Raw genomic sequence first — 21,011 nt, forward strand, 5'->3', positions numbered from 1 at the left:
TACTGAATTTGAAAAATTGCCACAATCTAGACAGTTGATATAGAGAATGTGAAGCTGCTGTGAGTGCTGTCATGCCGTGTTGAGTTCTGATCTGGTTTGTTTATATCGCGCTGCCTTTCTGTTTGTGAGCTTAGGTTATTTAGCTTTTCTGTTGTAATTGTGAAAAATGTCACCATTGTAAGTAATTCATGTTGCATCATGTTGCTATGACACATCATCATTCAGGTGGAAAACTGGACAATGTAATACACTTTTCTGCTTTTCTACATGTAAAAACACAGTTGAGAAGAATATGATGAAGTTGGATGGCAAATCTAGTAATAATGTCACTGATTAAACCCAGTGCCTGTAACTGAATAAAATAATCACATTGCTTTTGAAAGTTCTATTTAGTATTCTAGTTTAGGTATTTAGTTTGGTTTAACACTTAACATTATGAGTATGACTCTCACTCAGTTTGTGAATTAGCAGAACTTGCCCGCAGCCACTTATTTTGTGAGAATTTTGAAGATAATATTGGAATAATTACACAGACATAGCCTGGCTACACCCTCTCATCTTGACAGCATTTGTCCCAGGCACTTTTTATTTCAACTGCGCCTGACAGAATAATTGATTTTTCTGAGATGAGTATTACACTTTACAACAAATAAATAGCTTTTATAAAACCATATAAGTCCTGGTGGCTGTTGAGAGTTGCTATGGTAACCTCTAACTCATTCCAGCTGCTGGAGAGGACAGAGCCATCATTTCTGATGCAACAGCCGACAAACAAACTGTGTGCGCATGTCACAAAATGATTCCGATTGAAAGTCAGCACATGTAAACCCCAGATCAGTTTAGATAACGTCTCATGTAAACTGAATCTTTCAATCGGAATGACAAAAAAAGTTTGCATGTAAACGTGGCTACTGTTTTTAAGGTAACCAGATTAACATTGTGAACCGAATTCTTCATTCTACATCAAATTAACATTTAATTCAATAAAATATTTTTTCTTCACTACAAACAATACGAAGAAGAATGTGAATATTTAACCAAGTCAAAAACACCGGTCTCCGTATTAGGTTCGGTAAGTAAAGTCATAAAAATAACGTAAACGATAAAAACTCTTTATGGTTTCTCCGTTTGATCGATTTGCGCAACAATAAACAACACAAAATGTAAGCACAAATTTATGTTAGTGATTCCTATACTGATTCTTATGTGGAAAATCAATTCCTACCCTTCATCTGCATTTCACACTACAACAGTGACGTCACGTGCAAACAGCCTTTTGATGCACATGGCTTTTCGTCCTACATCTGCATCCAAACACAGCAAATCCAACGCATTCATGCAGCTTGCCGTAATCTGTATAGATGGAGTTTACATTCGAGCTGCTATTAGCTTGATTAGCAGCTTTGGTCACAAGATTCTGTTCATCTTGTTGGTCACAGTAACCCCGACCCCAGCCCCTGATGCAAGCAGTTCTTACAAGTTGGTGCTACTTAAGAACCAATTTTCCTGGTTCCGAGCTGGTGCTTTAGGTGTCAAAAAACAAAGAACTGGTTTGAAAATAGGCTCTGAACCAGCTCTCAAACTGCCTTGGTGAAAAGGCTATCTCTCCCTCAACTGTAGGAAAAATGGACTCCAAAGCAGTTTATTAAATGTACACAGAGACAAATCTGTTCAACAGAAATTACTTGATATGCAGCTAAGGAAAAACAAGTGCTGGACATTTCCTGGACTGGAGAACTAAATGATGGAATGTGCAAAAAAAGGTGACAGGGCAGGAGTCCACTGAAAAATCCAAAAAAAAGGTGAGACGAAAACGAAAAAACAAAGCTTAGTAACAGATTTTTAAACTGGCAGAGAGAGCTGTCACGAATCAGGGCTGCATATAGCAGAAGCATTGTAAGCCTAAGTAGATTTTAAAACCATTGTGACAAACTTTGCACAAGATGTTTTTTGAGAAGAATGCAGATCAAGACCAGAACACATAGAACAATCTGGCAAAGGACAAGACAAACAGTAGAGTATATATAGGGAGCAGGTAATGAGTATAGGGGAATACATTTATCCTGTGAGCCGAACAATCAGTGTTCCTATGGAACAGAACCCAGAAACAGAGAATGGAAGGGAAGACAAGGCTTACAAAAAAACTCACAGGAAGACCAGTGGACACGCAGCCAGAACTGTGACACATGCTGTACAATATAGCAGTACAGAGGTAGCCTAGAAATCTAGACGCACCCTAGCGGCAGCAAATCTAATCTGCCCGCGAGTGTCGTCTAGCAACTCTCAATACCCTTCTGAGCTATAATCGCCTAACTCTTCAATCACAATCGTGTATAGAGTTGGTGGGCGGGGCCATAATGACAACGACCGAGTTGTGTTTGTATGCTTCTAGTAAACACAGAAACTGGCGAACGGCGGTCTTTCGAATCAGCTTTGACCACGACTCTGGAAGACTTGGAGTTAGGCTTTTCTCTGAGAAAAGAACAAAGAACGGCACTGAAGTCATTCGGAGTTCGGAGTTTTGCCACCGGATACGGCGAATGTTTAATCTATCAACGAGCTCTGTTTCACCTTCGTTGCTCTGGTTGGTGTAGCGCTATCCTATCGCGTGGAGAGGGAGTTTCAAAGACAACCGTTTATCCCGCCCCTCAGATAGAGCCCTGTCAATGGTGAGTTTCCAGACCAAACATCTTGATGCGGGTCTGCCTTGTCAGGCTAGTACAGAGGTGTATTCACTAAAACATTATGCTTTGTGAAGATTTGCATTGTGACAATAAAGGTAAACACAATAAAGGTGACCAGACCAGCTTCTGACCCGTCTTTACCAAAAATTATGGGATGGACAGAAAAGGAATACAAAAATATTCAGCCATGCTGCATGGGTTAACAACAGATATCTGACTCCGCTTATAACATATATTGGGGACTGTTTTCAAAGCTTGACTGATCTTGACTGATGAGTATCTCCCTACAACAGAAGGGCAGATTACTGTTCAATCCCTCTCTGTCTGATATTCCGCCTCTTACAGTCTCTCGATTTCTTCCTCTCAATCTCATATAGTTTCTCATCTTGTTTTTCAACCACACTGAGCGCTCTTACATTCTCTTTCTCACCATCTCTTTCTCACCAATACTTCAATAATGGGCAATGCCTAATTTCAATAGCGCTCTCACCCAAATTATCCCTTTATGTCTCTCTCTCTCTCTCTCTCTCTCTCTCTCTCTCTCTCTCTCTCTCTCTCTCTCTCTCTGGTTTCTCTCTTCCTTTCTGTGTTGGTGAAGTGCTAATGGGAGTGTAGGGGTGAACAAGTGCTACATTATTGGCAGGCAGGCAGCTGGGAGGGAGGGCTGTTTTAGGATTCAGCCAGAGAAGCACTCTGCTGCACAAGCCTGTTACTCCAGGGACAACGCTGGATTAGTGGTCAGATATGGTGGCACATCCTTCAATTCCATTAGAAAGAACATGTTTGTATTCGACTTGTAGCACACGTTCCTAACAATGACAAAAATCATCAAAGATCAAGACAAAGATTGTGATATCACGCTTGAAAATATATTTTTAAAGCATTACATAAACACTCCCCATGAAATCACAATTTCAGTTTTTGGGCTTTTAGTAGGCCTATGTAAGGCTTGCTGTTATCTATAAGATAGTGAGCTACAAAACAATGGCAACATTCACATTTAGAAGATATAAGCTTTCAAAACGTGCACTTTCTCATGTCCGATAATATGGATCAGACATTTTGATGACATCACTCTGCAGTTTAGTTTCTCATCAGAATTTCTGTCCAGTGAAATGCTCTCTAGAATCTAAAGCATCCAGCTCCTTACATTATAAATAGTCACTTGTTCACATTTACTATTTTCTACATGGTAAATGATATTGGATAGGGAACGATTCAGACAGTGTAAATATGAAGTCTGGATTCATATTATTGTCACGTGAACCGCTGCAGTGCGCACATAGTCTGCTCCGGGCCAGATACACTATAGTACAGAGCAGATCATATGAATCAGACCCATTTGAATTCTGCACAGAATGCTGTATTTTAAAAAGGGATATGGGGGAGATTAGGAGGAGAAACGGTTAAAGATTAGAAGGAAACTGAGGCTTTAACGGCTCTGGTCAGATGTGATATAAACTAAATGCTATTGGCTATTTATAAAAAGGGGAGGAGCTGTTCAATATGCCACGCCCTTTCTTCCTGTTTATTATTATTATTATTATTATTATTATTATTATTATTATTATTATTATTATTATACAGCCATAAACTGATATTTAGCTAAAGTCAAATTTGTCCATCATTAAATTATATTTATAGGCCTATCTGGCTAACTGACCACTTTGCTTCTTTCCCATTTCGGTATCCCTGCTAAGGCAGGATCTCCCCGATCACTGAACACTAATAATAAGCACTATAATTGTGAACATATTTATAGAATCTGAGCTGAAAAGACAGAAGACCAAGTCCTGACTTCTTGGAATCCTGTGATGCAAGGCTAAAGGAAGTATGCAGATATTTATTTTGACTGACTGCCATCCCTATTGGAAAATACCGTTTCCAGTGGTTTTGGATACTGCAGTTCTGCTCTAAAATGGTCATTAGCTGGTTCTAGCAGGTCATTGCACAGTTAAACAGCCACCATGTTCTGAAATGTTTGACCAAATGATAGCTGGTTTGTTCCTGAATTCTCAGAGACCTAATGCATGCTAATGACCATCTTAAACCAACTTGAAAACAGTTATCATGTTTCAAAACAGATACCAGTTTAATCTGGATTTTCCAGCAGGGAGGAGAAGAAATGCAGATTACCTCGATGGTATTATTATCAGTAACCAGAGGCAAATGATGGGAGAGGGAGATTAAGGGTAGGCTATATGTTTAATCTGAGGTAGCTATCGCAGTTTCATATTAAAATGAAATACATCTGGTCATGAGTCATGACGCAACGGCTGTTAATTTATTAGTCGCTTGTTGATCTCGCAGAGTGAACCGCAAGCTCCTTTTATTTCCCAGTGATTTGCTTTATACGTCCGCAGCTACGGTTTTCCTCTTATTGGTCGAGCCGTATGCTTATTTGAGAGACAGAGACGGTTAGTTTGCTCCCAAACCCCGTCAGTCTGTCAGTGGTCTGGAAATGCCAAAGCGCCTCCTCGCAGCTCACGCGCTCACACACAAAGCAGAGGGTTCCGGTGGCGCGAGCTGGAACGATCTACTGATGCCGCTTCTTCGTTTATGTGCTTAACTGCTCCTTAAAAACGTCGAGGGAACCTCTTGTCTTCCGACGTTGGGCTTTTTTTTTTTTTAGTTTTTAGGTTTTTTTTTTTTTTTTTTTGGTTTACGGGTTAAGACGCGGGATTGTTTTGTGATGGGTGGAAACGAATCACGGATTTTTTCTCTTTTAATGGAGACCAAAGTGAGCAGATTTCTTACGGTTGAAAGCAAGTTTTACCTTGATAAGAAGCAAATGGTGGAACAGAGGATTCTTTAGGGGCGAAGGATACTTAAGAGAGCAACACTTTTTACACAGTTTTCTCAACAGAAAAAGGGGTTTTCTGGTCCGCAGCATTGGATTTTACTTTTTTTCTTGACTGACGCAGCATCGTTTTGGAGTATCTTACTTTGGAGATTGCAGTCATTTTATTCTACATTTCGGGCAAGAAACTATATATTTGAAAGAATAAACCCGAACGAGACGAAGTTATGGAGATGCCAATGAAATAAAACCTGCATCACCAGGTCAAATGACCGCTTTCACTCGTTCTCCAGTCTAACCACCTTATTTATGACATGGAAAAACGGGGACTCCACAGCGTCTTTTATTATTTCATTCTGAATGCGCCCCTGCTATTCTGTGTAAATGGTGAGTAAACTTGGGCAGATTTTTAGTCTCTCCCATGTTGCGTATTTACTCAGCGTGAGCACAATTTGTTTAGATTCCCCACTTTTCTTTTCCTTATGTGAAATTAATTCGCTGTATACTTGGTTAAGTTTAGGCTAATAGATTGTTCATGCTACATCTTTATTGAGCCTGTACTGGGTAAAAATGATAAAGCTTGTTATGATTACGTGTAGAGCATTGACCATGTTCCCAAATTAACCACAATATTAGGCCTATTGAAGTAAGATATAATTTATAACAACGATTAGATAGGCTGTGTAACGTCTTGAATATATGCATTTTATTCGATTGGTTTCTTTTAACCAAACTGTCTGTTGTTGGTGTGTTTTCTTCATAAGCCACATTTACTGAAGTGCCCAAAGATGTGAGTGTCGGTGAGGGCGAGGACATAGAGATGCCGTGCGCTTTTCGAGCCGTCGGAGTCTCGCCGTTCTCTCTGGAGATTCAGTGGTGGTACCTCAAAGAAGCGGCCCCTAAAGAGCTCGCTCACGAACTGCAAATTAGTGCTCCGGCCAACAGAGCCAAGGTAACGGGGCTTTCGTTGTTTTCAAAGCCGTATAAACACATGCATCGTTTGTATAAGTATTAGAGTCGTACTAGGAGTGTTGTTTGATGGCCGCAGTGGGATGTGGCAGGGCTTCACGTGTCCAGTTGCGTCCAAATGGATACCTTGTGATGAGTGATCCTAATTTAACGCACTGGGGCGATCCATTGTTAATTTACGTCGTTGAATCAAGTTGGGTTGTGTGTCTGTGGGTGGGCATTTAAAAGGACGAGTGTGATGTCATGCTTAATAAATAAATAAATAAATAAATAAATAAATATGATTTACCCGAAGATGGTTCATAACTAGATGAAAAAAAACTTTTGAGTAAAAAAAAAAAAAATTAGATAAATAAAAACCTTCACCGTATGCATCCCCGCTTTTATCAATGAGCCGGTAATCCCATCACATAGGCTATGAAAGCTTAAAGGGAACTGTTGCTGTCCATGGTGCTACTGCCAATAAGTGGGCCTCTCATTGTTAATTGTACGGACTTCAAGCTTCAATAAAAGTCGCCCATTTATATTGTGACACGAGTAGTCTAATTAAACTACTCTGGCTGGACATTCATGTTGTTTTGATGTGATCTATTACAGGTTGCCCACCGGGACGCCACGAAAATAAGCGTGAGTATACAATCCTCTACAGTGATTGTATTTTTTGATAATGGCATTAGGATATGTGATCACGATATCACTTGAAGAAAGAACAAAAATATAAAAGTAAAAAAAAAAAAAAAAAACGATAGGACCTATATGAGATAAACAGGCAAAGGAACGTTATTGTGACATTCCTTAAATGCTGGAGCTGACTTGCATGTTTTATACGAATGACTAATAATGTGCGTATTTAAATTACGTTAGCTACAGAGAGAGAGAGAGAGAGAGAGAGAGAGAGAGAGAGAGAGAGAGAGAGAGAGAGAGAGAGAGAGAGAGAGAGAGAGAGAGAGAGAGAGAGAGAGAGTTTCTAAAACAAAACAATCTACAGGTAGCTAATTCTCTCAAATATTATTGCTCAAGACTAGTAGGCCTACTTTTGATAAGCTATAGCCTGCATGTGAGATGAGAATTTATAATAGCCTAAATAAAAGTGACAAGTAGCCTAATGAAAGTGAGCTATGTTTGGTAATTTAAGCATTAGATAGCCTAGGCTAACTGTTCCACGCAAAGTTCTCGTTCTTGAGCGGCATACTGTTACTATAGTTACCTCCACAGGCGAACGCTCTCATTTTCTAAAAGAGAACTATCAATTTGGACATATGAAAATATGATTTGCCTACTACTTTGCTTGCAGCTTGGTAATTTTGAGGTAATATGAGGAATGTAAAATGTACCTTTGTATAACAGCAGTTTGTCCGTCAACCCCATATTTTGGACATGTGTTGTTTAATGTTAAATAACACAATGGTTAAAAAGACTGGGTTGCAAAATCCCTGATACATGTCAACAAAACCTGTTGTCTCTTCGTGAGCAGACGGTGAGGGTCCAGGGCAACGCCATTTCCCACAAACTCAGCCTGTCGGGTGTGCGGAAGGAGGACGAGGGAGTGTATGAATGCCGGGTTTTGGACTTGTACTCTGATGAGACTCAGGAATACAAGGTGCAGGCTACTCTGCGCGTGACACCACGCGAGGGAATGCTGGCCGAGGAGGCCGTGTCTCACATCCAGAATCGGTGGCCACTGAGGAACAGCAACACAGCGACAGGTGGACGGGCCACGTCTGAACCGGGCCAGGGTCAGGGAAAACCCCGCGTGCCTCCGCCGGTTGGAATGGGACCCGCTCCCGCCTCAACAACTACGACGGGATCTGCAGTCAAGTCGTCAGCTTCGCCTCGGCCAGGCAATTCATCTATCCAGAGACAACAGCACGGATCCGGTGAGTGACGGTGCAACAGCGACACCGAGCGGCCGAGTGAGGAAAAATAATCAGGCGTTTGGTGTTTGTAAGATTTTTTTTTTAAAGGAATTAAATTATTAAGTCATTGGGAAGTTTTGGTGTATATTATAATGTGGCTCATAGTGAAATGCAGAACATTTATTAACTGACCATACACTTAAGACCTTTACATCTGATGACTGAGCAGATTTGTCTTTTGACATATCTCCTAAGAGTGCTGTCTACTTTCTGATATATGTTTTGATGAGAGTAGGCAATTCACTTGTATTGCCCTACCTCTAAACAGTGTAGGCAAATTATGTAGGCCCATACACATTGCTTTTTCATGATGTTGGGACTGGCATTGACTTTTTTGTTTTTATACTGAGCTAATTATATTTTATTTATCTTACCCATAAGAGCATGTTTTTCCAACCATAATTGCACTCATAAAGAGTTTCATTATTATTTACTATGTTTATTAAGCTGTTTTCCTTATGGGGACAGTTGGCTGCCATCCGCGCACACCCCCCACCCACTGCTTAGGGTTGGTGCTTTCAGGTTATTCTATCACAGTGCTGACATTTGGTCGCCATTATGTAAGAGATTGTTGACCCACGCACACACTTATCATCTGAAACACATCTCAGAATAATCACATTTGCTGGAAGGTTTAATTTGTCACCCTGCCATATCAAACCTCTGTCTGCGCATAAGCTGTCTGGGAGGAAAAGATGTGTGTGCACGTGGGTGTGTGTGTGTGTATGTGTGAGCCTGTTTATGTGGTTTATGAGGACACAAATTTGTATAACTACATGGGTATTACACTGGTATTACACTATAAATGTGGTTTATGAGGACATATCAAATGTCCTCATGATTCAAATGGCCTTAAAAACATATTAAATGATGTTTTTTTGAGAAAGTAAAAATGCAGAATGTTTCCTCTGATGGGTAGGTTTAGGGGCAGGGGCAGTGTAAGGGGATAGAAAATACGGTTTGTACGGTATAAAAACCATTACGCCTATGGAGAGTCCCTGTAAACCACATAGACCAACATGTGTGTGTGTGTGTGTGTTTGTGTGTGTGTGATACTTTATGTATCGTGCACTCTATGCTCTGTGTGAGAAAATGCAAGCAAAAAAAGCTGTTGGCGACACAATGTCTGCCTTAAGCAGGAGGTGGTATTGCGATCTGTCCAGCCTCAGAGCATCAGTCCCGACCCTTCTTGTCTCTTTATGACCATGGTGCAGTGTGACAGAGAAGGTTATCAAGATATCACCTTGTCTCTTTAACTCTGGCCTCAGGGTCAAGCCTCTATTTATTGGGGGCTTCATTGGAGATTTAGAGGCTTGGGTGTGTCCTGACTCTCACTTCTGTCACAGCGGGAGTGATTCCTGCAGACAACGGAGGGCGATTACATCAAGTCTCTAGCTGAGCCAGAGGAGTTTGTTTGTGGCAGGGATACATTACCCTGCAGTGACTTACCCTGCATGTGGACTATAGACTGATACAGTGAATTCAGAAGTTCACAGTTATAGTTGAAGGTAATGTCTCACGTTCCTGTCATTAGTTGCTTCATAGGGATCAGGCGGTGAACAAGAACTGATATCATCCTCTGTTTTATAAACCTAACCATTCACCTCTTTTCATGAGAATGTTGTTATATTTTAGATTCTCATATAGTTTGAGATTCTACAAGCTTGTTCAGCAAAACAAACCTATTATGTGAAACATTAATTTACATTCAATTTACATTTCAAATGTTTGAGGTCGCTAAGATGTTTTTAAAAAAAACATTAAGTCTCTTATGTTCATTCAAAGCTGCATTTATAAAAACAGTATTATTGTAAATAGGCTTATTATTTCTGAAGCCATTACGCTAGTCTTCAGTGCTAGATGATCCTTAATAAAGCATTCTAATATGCGTACAGTGCTCAAGAACCATTTTGTTTTATTATCTGGGTTGTAAACGGCTTTTTTGATTCTTTGGTGAAAAGAAAGTTCAAAAGAACAGTGTTTATTTGAAATAGAAATATTTGATAACATGTCTTATGTTTTTACTGTCACTTATGATCAATTTAATGTCTCCTCACTGAGTGAAACTATAATGAAAAAGTGATTCATCTGAATAGTGGTGTTTGAGGCTTCAACTAATTTCCCTGTGCAAACGAAATAAAATGTTTAATGTTTATTAGGCTAGTAAATGTAGCTTGTTATGCCATCTTTCTTGGTGAAGAAGCTTAAGCAGCGGGATGCATTTGATGATATATAAAACTGTGATGCATGCTGTTTTGAGACCATGACAACCGTGTGTATGTATACATCCGCATGTATTTGTGTGTGTGTGTGTGTGTGTGTGTGTGCTTGTTTTTGTGACATATCAGGACAAAAATGTGTATAATAACATGTGTATGACACAGGTATTACAGAAAATGGTGACATATCAGGACATTACCCCATGTCCCCACTTTTCAAAATGCTTATAAATCATACAGGAGGAGTTTTTTTGAAAAAGTAAAAATGCAGAATGTTTCCTGTGATGGGTAGGTTTAGGGGCAGGGGCAGTGTAAGGGGATAGACAATACGGTTTGTACAGTATAAAACACATTACGCCTATGGAATGTCCCCACAATTCACAAAAACAAACATGTGTGTGTGTGTGTGTGTGTGTGTGTGTGTGTGTGTGTGTGTGTGTGTGTGTGTGTGTGTGTGTGTGTGTGTGTGTGTGTGTGTGTGTGTGTGTGTGTGTGTGTGTGTGTGTGTGTGTGTGGGAGTGACTGTATGTGTGCCAACATGCTCAGCCAGCCCTGTCTTTAGTGCAGCCAGACATGGAGGCAGCCATTTGGCGAGCGAGCATGTCGGACATTAAGAGGGCCAGTGCACTGATCCTCCACGGTGTATCATTCCATCTGTCTATTTATTCGGATACCTCATCCTTTATTGTTCTCCCTTTAGAGTGGGTTAAATTTAGGATTGCAATAAAAAATCAATTAACCATATTTATTGGAAGAAGAAAAAGAAAAAAAACAGGAATGTGCTTTTGTATAATTAGGTAATTTGCCATTGCTCTGAAATCCAAACCATGGTTTAAAATCATTAGTGGTTTGGGTCAATGCTAATTTCTCCAATATTGCATACAATTGCAGATCATAAAAGCATATTTATAGGCATTATGGTCAAAAATATTAAAACTTAGTTTTTTAGTCTTTTTTTTTTCTTCTTTAAAATAATTGTAGAATAATGTTTTGGGCTATTTTTGTTTGTGGGCTTGTGTAACTTTGCATTTAATATGATGGAGAGCCACTGTAATACATTTCTGAATGTGGAAAGGAATTTTAAGCCTGGCTCTCACAGAATCAGACAAATTAATTCAAAACCAGCCAACCAACGCTAGTCACACCGTCATGTGTCTGTAAGCGCTTTGGCACATTTAACTTGGGCAGAAAGATCTTAAATTTATCTTGGCTTTCTTTTTCCTCCCTTTCGGTTAAGAGCTCCGTTTTTTTCATTGAAGTGAGAAGGTTAAAGAGTCATCTGCCACATTTGAAGGATTGCACCTTCCAGTTCTGACCACAGTATCAGCTTTTGAAGAGAGAAAGAAAATTCACCCCTCGCTGCTCACACTCGCTTTCTTTCCCTCTCACAGACATGCACCTCCTCTTTCGAAAACGTGTATCTGTCACTTTTTCCACAATGTCATCTCATTGAGTGGCAGAAACAATTAATATTAAAGGAACGCCACGGGCGGGAGCTGATAAGCTTGGCCTTCTACACACTGTCAGGTTGTCTCTTGCTGCTTTCGCTTATTTTATTTGTTATTTTTCCCAGCAGGGCTTGATGGAATGTCTGTCCTTACTGGAAAAGAGCAGATTAATTCATTGCACTTTTGAAAAAGGATACAGATTCCCACAAACTTCCAAAAGCAAAAAGGTTAGAAAACTGCTGGTTTCTAAGGAACAGGTCCTGTCTGACCACTCTTCTAATGAGAGTGTCAAGCATTAAAATGTGTTTTTGATGTGTGTCTATAATTAAATGCCACTTGAGTTTATTTTTAGTGGAATAAGAAATTGCCCCAGGATTATGTTTCATTAATTAATTCAGAAGCTCATTTCATATTAATGCCAGTGCTTTCTGTTTGTATAATTAAGCTACTCAGGGTTGTCCTTATGTTAAGTCAACATTAAAGGTTTTTGTTTGTTTCTTTTTTTTCAATGAGATTATTCAAAACAGGTTTGAATGATATAATTTCGCAAGTTAATTTTAAGATTTACCCTTACATTTGGCAATCAGAAAGAGCAATGGGACAGGAAAACGGTGACAGGCTCACCGTCATGTCATTCCTAACATGGGGTGCATTTCTCAAAAGCGTCGTTAACCAACAATGGTCGCAAGTTCCGTCATTATCAACAAAGTTCCAACGAGCATTCGCAAACAGCAACATAAACTTGTGTGGATTAGAAGCATAGTTTCTAGTTTGCATGACATGTGGGCTTAATAAATCCTTATCATAATAAGCAAGCTGACATTTAGTACAATTTGTATCTATATCTATGTCATTTATGTTTTTTTAGTTTGTAAAAAGATTTAAAGCACCTTTTTTTGAAGAGTGCGGTTGTGCGGACGTGCTCTAGTATGTAAGAACGAGCCTGTGATTGAATCTGGAAATAAAGCAAAATAACTGAGAAAAATAAGAATTAGTCCCTCAGGTGCCATGTCCTTAATTTATAGCAAAAAAATCTAGCATAAATTCTATCTCAAAATAATTAATTAAAAGCAGTCATTACTCCACCACCTGCGTGACATCATTAACCACCGTTGTTGAACGACAGGTTTGCGACAATATGGTTTCGGGAAACAGTCGTGACTAGCTAGTAGATTTCTTCAACGATGCAACGGGTAGTTCATCAGTGAGTTACGTCATTGAACGGGAAACACACCCTTGTATGATTTTCTTTCTTCTGTGAAACACTCTTAAAAAAGGATATTTAGAATGTTTTAGCATTCCATACAATGAAAATAAATGTGTTTGACTATGTTGATCCTTTTGACAGTCATTGTAAAGTGTGTGTGTGTGTGTGTGTGTGTGTGTGTGTGTGTGTGTGTGTGTGTGTGTGTGTGTGTGTGTGTGTGTGTGTGTGTGTGTGTGTGTGTGTGTATGAGGACAAAATGTCTCCACAGAGATGGCAATATATGAAATCCTTGTCCGTGTGGGAACTTGTGTTGGTCCCCATGAGGAAAACAGCTTATAAATCAGACTAAATTATTATTAATATTATTATTTTTAACATACGGCAGTTTAACATAACAGACGGCAGTTGTTTTTTTATTTTTTTATTTTTTGAAAATGTAAAAATGCAGAAAGTTTTCTGTGAAGGGTAGGTTTAGGGGATAGAATGTATCATTTGTACAGTATAAAAATCATGTCTATGGAAAGCCTCTGTGAAACATGAAAACGTGTGTGTGTTTCACACAATAATGAAAGGGTTTTAAACAATGACAGAATGTTTATCTTTGTTCTGTTTGGAGGCAGGTTGTAAAGAGACAATCTAAGAGCAAACTAGTTTGTGAAAGAGAGAAAGAAATACAATAAAGAGAAAAAGATATGAGAATAAGAGAAGCACACATAGGCTTATGCAATGTCTCTACCCACAATGCATCAGGCCACCTCAAGTGACCTTGGCGCCCTTGATAGGTTTATATCACTCCAGCCGCACAGCTGTTTTAATCTAGTCTCTGTTTGTGTGTGTGTATGTGTGTGTGTGTGTGTGTGTGTGTGTGTGTGTGTGTGTGTGTGTGTGTGTGTGTGTGTGTGTGTGTGTGTGTGTGTGTGTGTGTGTGTGTGTGTGTGTGTGTGTGTGTGTGTGTGTTCTCAGAACTCTACGTCCTCTCTACATCTAATGCACTCCGACATAAACCTGGTTATTTTGCGTGTGATAATTACACAGAATGCATGTGTGGTTGATTTTACTTTTCAAGCTCGTTTTTGCCTCCCACACATTTTGCAAAGTTAAAACACCTGTCATCAAATTGCAATCCTTACTGAGAGCGAGTGCAGGGGGTTGTGGTGGTGGGTTGATTGCATACTTGAGGGGAGAAGACCAATGTTTAGTGCTACTGGACAGCTTTCACACTTAACTGATGAGCCTCATCCAGCTGCAGGCCCCCCGCCGCAGACATTTATTTACTGGATAGGTTTGTGCATTGTCGCTGCGTGGGAAGCACTTCAGCACTCGTAGATGAGTGTTAATTGTCTCATCTTTGCTTCTGTCATGTTGGGCAACTGTGCTTAGTTGTGTACCAAGGTGAGCGTTGTGGGGGGGTGAAGATATTTTGTAAATTTTCTACTGTAAATACATCAATAAAATGCATTGCTAAGAACCTTATTTGGACAACTTTAAATGTGATTTTCAGTATTTAGATTTATTTGCACCCATAGATTACGGATTTTCAAATAGTTTTATCTTGGCCAAATATTGTCCTGTCCTAAGACACTGAAAGCTTGGGCACTCTAATGGAAACCTTATTCATTCAGCTTCCAGGTGATGTTTACATCTCGAATCACATATATGATAGTTGGCTAAAATTAATGTAGAAGATGTTTTAAAATGGGATGTGACAGAATAGTGGACAATCTAGATTGAAATAAAAAAAGATTCAGGATGATTTGTTAGATGTGTGTCTCGAGTGTGTAGACCTGACATAGTCATTATTTGTGTTCATTTATTAATTTTATTAACACTAAGGACATCAAATTAAGGGAGAAATTCACAACAAAATAGCATATATATTTACACAAATTGCCAGCATATTTGGCAAAGACTTTTCACTTACTCTGCCCACCATACTAGCTCAGACAATCCCATGTTATGTCTGTTTTGTTGATAGCATCTATCACTATTTGCACATAGTGCAAACAAGATTTTATTTGTTGCACAGCATCTGCCACTATTTACTGTTAATAGCATGTTACTTTGGTTTACACTAACACCAATATACTGTCTACTAACCAGGTGGAAGCTATTTGTACCACACCAGACACAGAAAAAGTAACGCAACACAATCAGTTACAAAGTAGCATGACGGTTCTTTCTGTTTGCACATTTAATCAGGCCCTGTTTCAACCTAGTATTACAATGTTTTTGGTGATCTGAACACTACCGTTTCCATCTTAGGTCCCACTTTATATTAGGTGGCTCACTGGCCCTAAATTACTATGTATAACATCAAAAAATATGTACTTATTGTGTTCATTGTATCAAAGTGCATTGTATCAAATTATTCGTTTAAATGTTAGTACATGGTAGTTAAGGCCACCTAATATGAAGTGGGTCCCCGTCTGGTCTTAACATGCTTTTCAAATTAGTCTCATGTGACCATTTTTGTTTGGATTTATATAGTCCCTACATATTTCATCACAGTTAGGTGGGAATACTATTAAATATATGAATGCATTTCACATGGCTTACAAATGAGTGGGATAAGAGGCCAATGAAAAGGATAAGGAAGGCGATTTGTCACAACACATCCCAGAACGATTACGTTAAGGTGCAGTCACATTAACAAAATTGCATGGGTAAAAAGTTCCATTGTCTTTTTTCAATAGTTTAGATGTGTGAAGCACATATCACACATAAATCACTTTTAAACCAATCAGCTTTCTGTTGAAACTAATGCAAAATCTGCATGGGAAAATCTTCTGGCCAAATATTCATGATTGCATGGATTCCTATTGAAATGACTGGATTTCACCCATTAAAATTTGCCAAACAACGGTATGCGACCGCACTTTTAGATGATTAAACAGTGAGTAGGCAGTGTTTTCCCATGGTCAGGGATGCATTATAATGAATGCGCATTTCCACTACAAATGTGAAATGTTCAGATACATTTTTGACTACCTCAATATATCGTTTTAGCAATCTGATCACAAAACATTGTTGACCCAATTTCCACATGTATTTAGTGCTAAGCACTTGTGATTGGATCATGGAAAATGCATATTTAAATCAGGAGAAATCAGAGCCTGTCTCTCATGACATGCTACAGTTGAAAAGAGTAAAACTGAGAGCACATCCATATTTGATGTTTGATTTACAGTACAAGTGTAATGCTTCATTAGTCCCTTAAATCCATGTGGATGTGGCCGACATCACAGAAAGAGAAACCAAGCAACTTACCAAAAGAAGTTGCTTGTCATGATAACGGATGGTTAGAACAAAAATTATTTGATTTTAATAATGTGTAGCTATATCAGGTTGTAATGCATCAGGTTCAAATGTAATTAGCTACTGCCAAAAATCATATAGACATTTGTCAGTTTAGACAGCATGTTGAACGTGGACGTAACCAAGGCACGCGCTGTAAAAAGATCTCAGATCACATCATTTTAAGAGCTCCCAGCTTTCGAAACTCTTTTATGTAGATCTTTTTTCTACTGATTTTTTTTCTTTTTTTTCTTAGAAAGACGTATCAGCAATGGAACAATCTATATTGTATATATATATATATATCATTACCCTGACTAAGGTCTATAACATCTAAGCAATAACTGTGTCTTTTCCTTGGTGAAATGGCTAAAATAGGTCAATTGCCAGAATATACAGCATACTAAATGTGTTGGCTTGATCAATATTCTCTCTTTTTCAGCCATTCTGGCTTAAATCTTATGTCCGCTGAAGCTTTGGTCATGTCCAGAGGGAACAAGTGTCACCCGCACTTTTTCATTTCCACCTTTTTATCAATGTTTCTTATTTTCCTTTGCATGGTCATCCGTTTAAGTGAAGATATCATAATTCCACTGTTATTTTGTACCAATGTTTTGATATTATAACTCATTATAGATCTATCGGCATCTTAAGTACTTGAAAAGAGAAATCATTCGCAGGTGTCATTGATTTACTGTATCAGCCTCCGCATTCGCAGGCATGCTCGGGAGGCCAAACATATGCCCGTAGCTTATAAAGCCAGGTTTTGACAATCCATAGTCAATTGGATTTTGAGGTGTGAAGAGTGTGCTGCTGAAACTCTATTATCCCTGAGAGGGAAAGGGACATGGCGTCAGCTCAACAGATATGATCACACCGTTAGCCTCTAATCCTTCATCTTTAGAGTCCACCGCTTCTTATCCTCCAGTGGGCCCTCAAGGGCCATTATAGCGCCGCGTAAGAACACCTGCTGAGATCAGAAGCAACTAAAAACAATTGATGAAAGCAAAATATGACGTGACTTATTTAAAGAAAGAAAAAAACTGTAGAACACTGCATTTATAATACTAATGTTACTACCAGTATAAAATGATTCAGAAGTGGACAGCACATAGATCAGGATGGTTTGCCATCAAGACAATCTGCATTGCATCAGGAGAAGCTAATGGAGAATGTCAGGTCATTTGTGCATGGCCCGAGGGCTGGACGGAAGGGAATATTGCTGTGAGCTGATGCATTTAAGCATTCATCTCTAGAAAAGAACAGGGTCAGTTAAGATAATTCTGCTTTTTACAGTGACTATAGTGCACATTAAAACATCATGTCAAGGTTGTGGCAAGACCTGAGGCGGGATGCTTCATGTATCATATAGTTAAAAGAGTGAGAAAAAGGGCAATGGGACAAATGGCCCAGAGACTATATATTCTGCACGCAGTCAGTCTGTTGAAGACATGCCTGAATTCAAATGTATCTTAAAAATCCTTACAAATCAATTCACCAGAACTGAAGAATTCAGACAACCCTCGCTTGTTCGACCAGCATTAATTATTAAACAAGCGTGGGCTTTTTTTTTGTGAAGACGTGATTTACCTTTCCCATTTCTACACAGCTGCACGAGAACCGTAATCCCTCAAAGGTTATAAAATAATATTAAAAGCGTCTCTGACCTCGATCACTGGGGTGTGTTCATTAAATATGTTATTAAGCGAACAGACAGATTAATGTCCTTTTCTAGAGGGTTAAATGAGGAAGAGGAGGAGATTATTGGCGACATGTGAGTAATGAGCTGGACGCAGAAGCCCTCTGCGTCGATGTTGACTGTAATTATTTCCACAGCAGTCAGGGTCATGACTTTGCCATTTTAGCTGATTTGCACGTCTGTTCATGTATTCACTTACCCTTGTTTAGTCTAATCTCGTGTGTATCTATCATGTCCCATGGTAAGGGATTTTCATTGCGTGCGGAGTGTGGATTTTGAAGGACGATCTTCTGGTTTGAGCAAATGTGTGGCCCACTATAGCTTCAATATGTCAGGTTGTTACAGTTAATGTCTGTTATGTCGTCAGACAGAATACTAATACAAAGTATACAGAGAAGAAGCTCAACGCTTCTTTGTCAAAACGGGAATATGCCCTCCTGTAATGTTTGACTTTGCAGAAAGAGCATGAAATTGAACCACAGCGTTTCTCCAACCGCCCTGCAAGAACTCAACCAACCATGCATGAGTACAACACCGTCCTCTCTGCAATAATGATGATAGAGGAAAGCAAGCAAAATAAACGTGGGTTCTTTAGACATATGGACACGCTCCAGGAGCCCGCTGTAAGACACGCTCCCTGTGAGCTCGTGTGATGTCGTGCTAGCGTGCCGTGCGCTGTTCCTGTCACGATGCAGCCTGGCACACCATGCTAATCGGCTCGGGGATGATGGGAGAGTAAGGGAAAAGGGACGGCGTGAGGAATGGCCATGGGAAAATCCGAACTGCAGGAAACAGACGGCCATTTCACACTCTAAAAGTCAGCGGCACCGCAGCCCCGTTAAGCAGTGAATCATTACTAGCGTGTTCATGTTGTGTGAGAACATGCATACATTGTTGCTATATTGGAAGAATGCGTGATCTAAATGCACACACCGTTTTCTTGTGTTTGTTGCGAGTTTGTGTAAGTGCGCTCGTGTCGCAATCTGCTGCCATATTGTGCTGTGCCGTTCTTGGCTAGCACTCAAAAGGCCCGTGAGCTGCTGTTTTGTTGTCAGTCACAGAGAGGAAATGTCATGTAGTTTCCACACGAGGGCAAGTAGCTTACATGGAGGCCCTATAGGGCTTTTATCTATCGTGTTAGGAGCTGTGTGCCTTGGTTTTTTTTTTTCAACATCTCCAGCAGAGCTGACTGCATTTAGGTCTTGTAAAACGAGATTGTCAAATTTGATGGAGGAATGAGGGGATAACAACAAAACTGCTGAGCAGTTGTTATGAAAGAGCCTTTTGAAGGACTTTAACGATGTGAAATACGGCCCACATGCTGAATCAGATTTTGATGCAATAAATGTCCTCAGACTAAAAGCAACGAAGATGCTCTGTTTGTCAAACTACTGCTAATGTTTTTGGTAAAATGAATGTTTAAACATTTTATATGCGAGTGCACTGTGATCTAACAGACCTCTTTTGTCTCTCTCACTGACATTTGCAGGTTCCGGAAACATGGCAGCCACTGAACCACTCCTTTACATCACTCTGCTGATCCTGCATAAGCTCCTCCCCTTCCTGTTTGCCTACTAAGAGACCACAGCCAAACAACACGCAATGATTTCACTTTATGTACCAAATGACAAAGGGAAAATATAACTACGTATATATAAATATATATATAAATATATCTACCATTATGGCACTTCACAGAGAGGGATGGGATATGACTTTGGAGAAAATAAAAATATCAGCATAATAAAGAGAAGGCCATTTTCTTTTCTAGGCCTTGTGTAGAAGATCTGTCTCAGATTTGGATGTAAAATGGATTCTATATGAAGCATGACGAAAAACAACACAAAAAAAATACAAAAAAATAAAAATAAATAAGGAGTCTATGTTAATTAGAGCTTCACACAACTGACATCCATAAACGCTGCATCCAGTTTCCAAATACTAGTGTTTGCCTTGCTAAATGCATGGCTATCTTAATTTATTATTATTTTGTTGGTTTGTTTTCAATTATTAATTCAGGTTTTGTTTGTTTGTTTGTTTGTTTTCCAGTCCACCACGGTTTTCATTTTAGCATTGTTCTTATTGGAGTATCTGATGTTAAATCATAAATGACTTAGTCTTTTGAGATTGCATTGTTTTTTCTCGTTTTTGTTTTTTATTACTTTATCAAATTTCTTTTTTTTTCTTTTTTTTTTTTTGCATGAACTGTTCAGCGGTCTTATTTTTCATTTCATAAATGTGAAAGAAGGCACTCTCTCATGTCAGTTCTTTCTAAGACTGTGTGTAATACTGTGTATTCTTATCCCTCACATCTGACTTTTGAGTTCTCAAACATTTTTTTGTCTCATAATGTATAAAAATGCAACCATATATATTTTGATCAAATAAGGCACATGTTACCATTGTGGTTGTTAGTCACCTCTAATAATGTTTATTTTTATTAAAGGTATGGTGGTCAAGATAAGACATTCATTTATAAAAGTTAAAAAAAGAAAGAAAAAAAACATTGGTATGTTGCCAACACAGTTGAAATAAAAGTTGTTTCTTTAAAAAAAAAAAAAAGCGTAGAGACACTTGTTTTTTATTTATTTATTTATTCAGGTGCACAAACACCAGGCAGCTGCGTGACGGTAGTGTCTTGGCTAAACACTGCAGCGTCCCACGGGTGTCATGAGCTGTAATGTATTCTTCACAATAGGACAGGCCCAATTCCAGCTGAAAAACACATTACTCTCGCAAGCATCACCAACTGAGCACAGCTGGTGTACAACTCAC

At 39.1% G+C, this 21,011-nt stretch overlaps 2 protein-coding genes across 2 annotated transcripts in view; both read left to right on the top strand.

The window, feature by feature from the left end:
- nae1 (nedd8 activating enzyme E1 subunit 1) overlaps positions 1-21,011 on the top strand; it is a 230,906-nt gene that overhangs the window by 27,072 nt on the left and 182,823 nt on the right. The gene's annotated exons all lie outside the window — the stretch shown is intronic.
- vstm2b (V-set and transmembrane domain containing 2B) lies at positions 4,861-20,779 on the top strand. Its single transcript, XM_067437804.1, has 5 exons — positions 4,861-5,871; positions 6,249-6,436; positions 7,051-7,080; positions 7,928-8,330; positions 19,726-20,779. Exons 1-5 carry the CDS (start codon positions 5,799-5,801, stop codon positions 19,812-19,814), a joined length of 783 nt encoding a protein of 260 aa, XP_067293905.1. The 5' UTR covers positions 4,861-5,798; the 3' UTR covers positions 19,815-20,779.

This window comes from Pseudorasbora parva, chromosome 1 (assembly GCF_024679245.1).
Source record: "Pseudorasbora parva isolate DD20220531a chromosome 1, ASM2467924v1, whole genome shotgun sequence".
NCBI lineage: Eukaryota > Metazoa > Chordata > Actinopteri > Cypriniformes > Gobionidae > Pseudorasbora > Pseudorasbora parva.

Excerpts from the sequence above, each read along its gene's own strand:
- vstm2b (XM_067437804.1), top strand. The coding sequence starts at position 5,799 with ATGGAAAAACGGGGACTCCACAGCGTCTTTTATTATTTCATTCTGAAT. Across the intron at positions 5,872-6,248 it reads CCTGCTATTCTGTGTAAATG|CCACATTTACTGAAGTGCCC; the intron begins GTGAGTAAACTT and ends TTTCTTCATAAG. Across the intron at positions 6,437-7,050 it reads CTCCGGCCAACAGAGCCAAG|GTTGCCCACCGGGACGCCAC; the intron begins GTAACGGGGCTT and ends GATCTATTACAG.